General features: G+C 39.3%; 1 protein-coding gene across 1 annotated transcript; it reads left to right on the top strand.

The window, feature by feature from the left end:
* Positions 1-1,385: 1,385 nt before the first annotated feature.
* Positions 1,386-1,859, top strand: LOC308128014 (succinate dehydrogenase [ubiquinone] iron-sulfur subunit, mitochondrial-like; the record flags this gene model as incomplete). Its single annotated transcript, XM_080493682.1, has 1 exon — positions 1,386-1,859. The coding sequence occupies one exon, from the start codon at positions 1,386-1,388 to the stop codon at positions 1,857-1,859; it is 474 nt and encodes a 157-aa protein (XP_080349808.1).
* Between the last annotated feature and the right edge of the window lie 6,657 nt (positions 1,860-8,516).

The raw sequence follows: 8,516 nt of genomic DNA, 5'->3' as shown, positions 1-8,516 counted from the left end.
AGAGCTTTATAAGAAGCTCAAGTGTCATGGATTTGCCGGTTCACAAGAGGGGGAAATCAATTTTGCATAAAAATTCCAGATTAAACCTGACAATGAAGACAAAGACCCCTTCAACCACTGGTCATAAAGGATAAGGAATATAAAGGCACAGATCTCAGGGAAAAAGGATAATGAGATGAAAAATTCAAAGATCTCTTTATAAGACTAGGACAAATACACCAGCACTAAAAAAGGAGGACTGCTGGATTACTTGAGATAAGAGTAGAGATAAAGCTTGTTAAAAAAGCAATCCTCTCAAAAGTGCACATTCGAAAAGTTATATGGGTAGGTGATTGACCCTTTCACTAAGGCCTACAAGAAGGAACAATCTAAAGTTAAAACCATGCAGATACTTATCAACAACGAAGATGATGATTTGTTAGCGTAAACCTGATCTCACTTTTTATTAATTACCATAATTTCCCTTCTGTTCCCACCTATTTTATGCTTGATTTCTTCACTATAAGTCAGTATAAGAGCTCCTTTCTTATCCAATGCTTACTTAAAATCGTGAGTTGAACCTCCAACTCCAAAATAAAACTGCTTATTGCCTGTTATCATTATGCCACCAGGTTTTAATTTTTCCAAGGCTATATCAAGAATCGATTAGTATAACTCTGGCCTGTAAATTATCTATGAGGCTAAAATGTAATCTAAGCTGCAATCTTTAATGTCTAAAAGCTTCCAGTCTCCAGCCTGCCAACTGAATGTTTTGGGTTAAGATATATTGAGCTTTATATTGGGCAAGGTGCAGAGCTAAATGACCTCTTGATTATAGTCTGAAAATATTACCTCATCAGCTTTTTATAGCATAGCGAAAATTCCCAGCAATCCATTACCGCATCCCAGATCCAGTACTCTTTTACCCTTCATTTGGTATTCTGATGCGTTCATCGCCAAGAAGTTGACGGTATCAAGAGCAGCCTCCCACAATTTGAATCCACCTTCATAGAGTCCCGGATTGATATCCTGACCCTCCTTCAAAGGAAAGGAGAGTTTGACCTACCCAGTAAAGAGGGGTTCCTTCTGTAGTTTGATATTGTAAGAGGCTACCTTAATTTCTCTAAAATTGTGCATAGTGTTTTGTAAGAGCAAATATAATAATGATTTTTCGAGCTATTCGGCGATTCGCTGACAAGAAGTCCACTGTCTCCAATAGTAACGTGTTCTTTGAGAATATAGGCACTGCCCTCAAGGGTAGTAGCAATGTCAACTACATAGAAGAATTTCAGAACCTTTCTGAATAAGAAAGGAAAGGCAAAAAGAGGTTCCTAATCTATCGTTTTGACCCTGAAAACCCTGAATCCAGGCCAAAATACATGAGCTATTTTCTCGATCTAGCCAAAATGCCCCCCATGTATCTTGATGCCTTGCTCTATATCAAGGATTACATGGACTCCACACTCTCACTACGCCGCTCCTGCAGAGAGGGCATCTGCGGATCATGTGCCATGAACTGCAATGGCTTGCATTCGCTGTCCTGTATAAAAGAAATCGACAAGGACCTCTCCAAACCCGCCATCATCACTCCCTTAGGTCACATGTTCGTGCTCAAAGATTTGGTGGTGGACATGACAAACTTCTACACTCAATATAAGTCAATTGAACCGTATCTCAAGCGCAAGACTCCTAAAAAGCCTGGACAAAAGGAATATTTCCAGAGTGTTGAGGATCGAAAAAAGTTGGATGGACTATATGAATGTGTCCTTTGTGCGAGCTGCTCGACTAGTTGTCCCTCTTATTGGTGGCACCCTGAAGAGTATCTTGGCCCTGCCGTTCTTATGCAGGCCTATCGTTGGATTATTGACTCAAGAGATTAGTACACCGAAGAAAGATTGGATAAGTTATCAAAGGGGCACAAGCTGACGGAATGTCAGAACATTGGGATGTGTTCTGTGACCTGTCCCAAAGGTCTCGACCCTCGAGGAGCACTACAAACTCTTGCGACTATGGTTAATGACAATATGGACCAGAAGCAAGAAGAATAGCTTTGATGCTTAATCATAAAATCATATTGAATGTAGGATAAGCACTCTGATACTACAATAATCAAAATTCCGATAATCAATTTCTATTTCATGGAAATGATACCTCAAGTGAATACAATCACTGCTGATATATTTTTCGATAGGGGTGTCGTAGTAAAAGCAATCAATAAAAAACTGTGCAAAGGCAAAATGATCGAGCACTAGCTGCTTAGGAAGTTTGATCACCCCAACATCATCAAACTAATAAGAGATCCAGAATAGACAGAAGCCAAAATAAGTATGCACATGCCTCAAGGAATACTACTAAGCTAGGCTTTAAACAACATGACGGCCAAAAACCCATTTTAGGCAATTATGTCCCTTCTCTTTGAAATTCTGGATGCTTTGATATACATCAACAAAAAGGGATACGCTCATAACGACATCAAATTTGAAAATGTGGTGGTCATTAAAGGATCTGCAGTTCTTATCGATTTCGGGTCCTGTACCAAGTTTGATGAGACTGTTCATAGTTGCACCACTAAATTATCCTCTCCTGAAGTTAATAAAACAGGCAAGGCGAATGAAAAAAGTGATGTATGGATGGTAGGGATGTTGATATACAAATTGTTTTAACAAGATCCTATGGAAATAAAGGGGACTACTAAAAAGGCCCTTTACTAAACAAACTTTGACCCACAAATAAACAATTTCGTAATAAAACCACTTAGAAAACTGCTATCAGCCTGCTTAGAGAAGGAACCGAAGAATCGAATCACCTTACAATAGCTTAGAAAGGAGTTGGAGAAGTCTCCTTTCTAGCTTAAATGGGCTCCAAAAAAGAAATATACTCATATGATAATAACTACAGTAAAAAGAGGAGATGATTAATAAATAACTAGATTCTTAGAAACAAAGAAGAAGAAAAAAGAAATATTCATAAGGATAATTAAACTCATTTAGTAAATCAAAGGAAATGTCAAAGGAGTTCATACCTTCAGAGGAATTATTATGGCCCACATGAAATAGATAATAAAAAACGGATAGATAAATTTTAAAAAAAAGGTTATAAAATATTAAATTCCGTTTTCGGAATATGATAAGAAAATCATTGCCATTTACTCGAAATACAAAAGTAACAAATAATTTATCGATTAGCTGAATCATTACGGAATTCAAACCCTAAAAAATTATAATTACGGCAAAACATTCGAAGTCACCAATCAGCTCAATATATAATAGCTCTCGAAAATACTGCCAATCGCTTAAATATTCAATACTCTGGCTGTTTTGTACTGTATCATAATGAAAGATGTTGGGATCGACTTAATCAACCAATATCGCAAACTTAAGAGCAGTGAAGAGGAAATAGTCAGGTGTAAGAATGTCTATTACGATGTCAAAAAGTTTGAAAAACTTGCCTGAATAAAAACATGCTTTTATTTAAAGACATTAATAGACCGTTAATTTGAATGTAAAAATACGCTAAGATCAAGATCGTTGGCAAGGGCAGCTTTGGCCATGCCGTCCTCGTACAGGATGTTCTCAAGCGCAAGTCCTATGTCATGAAGGTTATCTTCTTACTAGATCATTGATATCACCAAAATGGACAAAAAACAAAAGGCCGAAGCACTTAACGAAGTGACAGTTTTTAAAGAACTTAAATTTCCCTATGTGATAAGCTACCGCGAGTCCTTCATCTAAAACGGGCATCTGTGCATTGTCATGGATTATGCAGATGGAGGTGATCTGTACTCGAAAATCGCTAAACAAAAAGAAATCGGAGTGTTATTTCCTGAATCCCTTGTGGTTAACTGGTTCATCAAAATGGCATTAGCCCTACGCTACGTTCACGATCGCAAAATCCTTCATCGAGATCTAAAAACCCAGAATATCTTCCTCACCACCAAAGGTGATGTCAAAATTGGAGATTTCGGGATTGCCAGAGTGCTACAACACACCTATGATTGTGCTAACACCGCAATTGGAACCCCATATTACTTATCGCCCGAAATTTGTCAGGAAAAGCCCTATAACCAGAAAAGTGACATCTGGTCGTTAGGTTGTATCCTCTACTAAATGACCACTCTCAACCATGCTTTTGACTCAAGCAATATGAAAGGCCTGGTTCAGAAAATCTTAAAAGGAAGTTACCCTCCCATTCCTCCACAATATTCACAAGACTTGAGACAGGTGATTGCTAGCCTTTTGATAAAAGATCCTTCTAAACGACCATCCATGAAGAAAATCCTTGAACTCCCTTTTTTAAAAGCTCGGATCAACGATTTGCTGACCTCGACTATGAAAGTGCCTTCCGACAAAGCTGTTTCTTGGACTGAGAAGGGATAAGACACTCCTTCAGGCCCCTTTATAAAAAAGCCTGATAACATGAAATGCCCACCTGGCATCAGCATTGTTTCAGTAGTCCGTGAGAAAGAAAACCTTAGGAAAGAAGCCATAAAAAAAGACTCAGATGAAAAGGACTTTGAGCAGAGCTATGGACAGCTTATAACTTAGATGAAAAAATGTCTGAATGATTAGGGAGAAGACTAGAAGGAAATCCAGGATAAACCGGTAAGTGCTAAGTTTTTGCAAGTTAATGGAAAGCCTATTAATATCCCAGGCATTTCTGAAAGAGACACAGTTGGCAGCAAAATTGAGGCTCTCAGATACTACCTTGAGAAGGTGATAAGAGATGATTTTTTCAAGGTGTACAAGATGATAGCAAACGACTAGACGGACAATGACTACTAACAAGCTGGTAAATTGCTAGGAAATAAGAGCAAATATTTGCCCCTCATCGTACAGCTTATTGTTTGTGAGGACAATTATTATTGATCGTTTCAAACGGCACATCATTATTTTATATTTAGAATTTGAGGATCATCTATATCCGTTGTCTTTGTAAAGGCCAGGCTTTATCATATGGTATATAGTTAATACAAGGAAAGGTAGAGGTAATGTTTTCTTTAGCGCTAGTCTCCACATTGGCAATTGTCTCTCATAAAAATAGCGAGCCACATTTCCAACAGGGGAATTGGCGTAGCCTAGAGATACCCCAAAGGCTAGAAAGCTAACCCCTGCCCAAGTCATGTGCATGTCATAGTTAGTGCCATCGTCCGGGTACACTTTCTATTAGAAGTCAGTATCCAGCAGTCTTTTGATCTTAGCTTTGTCAGCTATCCTAATTTACTCTATCATATTAATTAAGCCTCTTTCAAGGTCATGGAAGAAGACATGGTGTGGTATGCTCACTTAGGTGATGAGAAAATAGCTGGCCCTCTTACTCCCAGGGATATTGATGTGCTCTTAAGAACTGGAGATATCAATACTTCACATCTATTTTGGAAAGAGGGAATGACTGGCTGGTAGCCTTTGAATTCATTACCTTAACTCAGTATTCAAGAGGATGGAGATGGATAGCCAATGAAAGAGCAGAATCAGATAGACCAAGAAGATAGCCAAGCCTAGCTTGAAAAAGTAGAGGATGATCCCATTCTCATACAGACGGTGGACACTTTGTTGCACAACTCATTCAGAAAGGGATATGACGGAATGTGGAGCATTTACGATTAGAACAGCAGATGCTGGAGGGTTCAAAAGGAAGAGCCAACTGTTTAGATGGGAAAGCTTAGATATTCTCTTCTTCAAAACCTTAGGAAAGAAATGGCTAAGACAAAAAGGGTGAAAAAGAGCATCACAAAATCCAAGAAGCATATTAAAACCAAAAAGGACAAATAGAAAAAACAAAAGAAGTGGTATGAGGCTAAGATGAATACCTACATCTATGCTAGCGGACTCCCCACAGATATAACCCTGCCTCAGTGCGAAGAGTTCTTCAAGCGAGCCGGAGTCATCAGAACTGATAAGGTTAGTGGCTAATTAAAAATCAAGCTGTACCTGGATTCCTAACTAAGACCGAAAGGAGATGCTGCAGTATCTTACCTTATGCCTTAGAGCGTAGACCTAGCTATATAAATTCTGAGTGGCAGGGAGATAGCACCTGGGTTTTCCGTTACAATAGAGAGAGCACATTTTTAGCAAAAGGATAAGGAATATATTCGAAGGAAGACCAAAATAGTTGATAAGGTTTAGCTGAAGCGAATAAAATACCAGTAGAAATAAAAACTAGGATGGAATGAGCCTTCTAAACCAAATCATGAACAAACTCAGGGCTTTAAGACCGTCATCATGAAGCACATATTCACTCAGGAAGATATTCTTGATGACCAAGAAAAATAATAGCTGAAAGCTGACGTGAGAGAAGAACTTGACAAAATTGGGCTGGTCTAATCACTCATATTCTACTAGCATCACCCTGAAGGCATTGTAAGAGTGAGATTCGGTGCTGAAGTATAGGCTGCCTAGTGTATTTCCATAATGGAAGGTAGATATTTTGGAGGGAGAGTGATAAAATGTTGCTACTGGGATGGAAAGACTGACTACTCTAGGTTACATTAGACTGCTGAATAGGAATAACATCGGCTTGAGCAATATAGTCAGTGGTTGTAAAAGTGATAAAATATAAAATAATAATAATAATTTTTCATTTGTCCCAATAAACCTTGTGAGTCATGATGTTGTAGAAATCCTCTTCAGTCACAAACCCATCGTCGTCCAAATCAGCCTTCTTAAACATCTTTTCTAACTCCTATTCAGTCATATCCTAGCCCAGCTACTTGGCCATCTTCTTTAGGTCGGCCACTGATATCTTACCGTTTTTACCTTGATCGAAGCAAGCAAATACCTTCTGGATCTCCCTTCTGCTATCCTTATCGGATACCTTGGCGGTAGCCAGTTTCAGGAATTAAGGGAAGTCGATTGTTCCACCACCATCCTCATCTAATTCGGCAAGTATCTGGTAAACGAACTTGTTCTGTCCACTGAAACCTAGATTGATGAAAGCTTCCTTGAGCTCAAGAGGGTCAATGGAGCCCGAAGCATCTCCATCGAAAATATCGAAAGCCTGTTTGACCTCCATGACTTCCTAGCGAGGGAGGCCAGGCTTGGCATAATCATCAGGGTTGAAGGACTTCTTTTCCTCCTTCTTAGGTTCCTTTTTAGCTTTGGGTGGCATTATTAAAGATACGTTTTATCAATAACTTAAAATATCCACCTGCAATAGCAGATCAGAGGCAGTTTCCTAATCTCCATGGCTGCATTTATTATTAATATTTTTACATGCCTCAGGCGGATTAAAGCAAAAAGGGGTACAAGACTTTCATGGGCGTTGAAATGCTCTGGCCTCCTGATTGTCCTGATGATATCCTGTAGAGCATTGTCAGGGAAGTTATCAACCAGGAATCCACTGGGTTGTCGTATGACAAGGATGGACAGAAGATAGCAGAAAACGTCAAGCACTACTGCGACGGTAACCACTAACCGTACTGGCATATATTCATTGGGAACAGCTTTGGGTGCCATGCAACCCACGAAAAGAGGCGGTTTATGTACTTCACATACAAAAAAAACGCCTTCCTCATTTACAAGTCTCAATGACCTGACAATCTTACCATATTCATTAGACTTCTTTTTGAAGTTGTCGAGGAATCATTTATTGCTACTGTCACACATATTGCTTTGCTTATTTCCAGAGATCAATGAAAGTACTTATTGATGCAGTGCGATTTCATTAGCCATTCTCATCATAACAGCATCAACAAGGTACAACCAATCTCGCAATTAAAAGTTTAAGTTAATGCTTGTATTCATAGCCAATGTCCAAAGTATCATATAATTAATATGCTTAGCAAAATCTTCAGGAGGTTCGCGACAGCGGATTAGATCTCAAAGAAGACCTTTGACAAGTTCACCAAAAAGTATGCAGAGCATCTCGCCGCCTTCAAGGCAAAAACGGAGAGAGTGAGACAGATCTAGCCTAGGAAGCCTGAAGGCCGACCATATCATCATCCCTACGATTCTGTCCACAGGCCCATCAACCTCTCACCCACCCGTAACCATTAGCTGTAGAGTGAAATGGTGGGTCCCGAGTTGGTGAGTCCTCACTATTAAAACTTTTCTATGAGTCGTAAAACTGCTATTATGTTCTGGGTGGTGCTATTTTCGATTACAAATCTGACCGCGATCACCGACATTGCGTGGATTCTGCGAACGTGCATGATCCCATGGATCAGCTGGGGATTTTGTATGTATTTCTTTGTTGAAGGGAGAAAAAGTATGGTTAAACCCCTTCTTTCTCGCTTTTACTAACAAATATCCACATTGGAAGTCCAGAACTTGGAGGATCACTATAAGGAGAACACTTAGCTTGCTATCCGTGAGCAGATGATCAAGGCCAAGACACAGCTTGAATACCGCATGGTGCATGATGATTTCATCTCAACCAAAAATGCCATCCTAACTCAATTCCTCATCAATGAGCAACTGTCTCTCAAACACCACATCAGCACCAGAGCTAGCCTCATTCTAAACCAAACTGAATCTTTTGAAACCGCCAACTAGAGAAAACTTCTCAACAAGGTGATCGAAGACGCTTATAAAGCACTGGAC

Source organism: Lipophrys pholis, assembly GCF_963383615.2.
Source record: "Lipophrys pholis genome assembly, contig: SCAFFOLD_74, whole genome shotgun sequence".
Taxonomy (NCBI): Eukaryota; Metazoa; Chordata; class Actinopteri; order Blenniiformes; family Blenniidae; genus Lipophrys; species Lipophrys pholis.
Note: the sequence above shows the minus strand (reverse complement) of the source record. Positions and strands in the feature narration are given on the sequence as shown.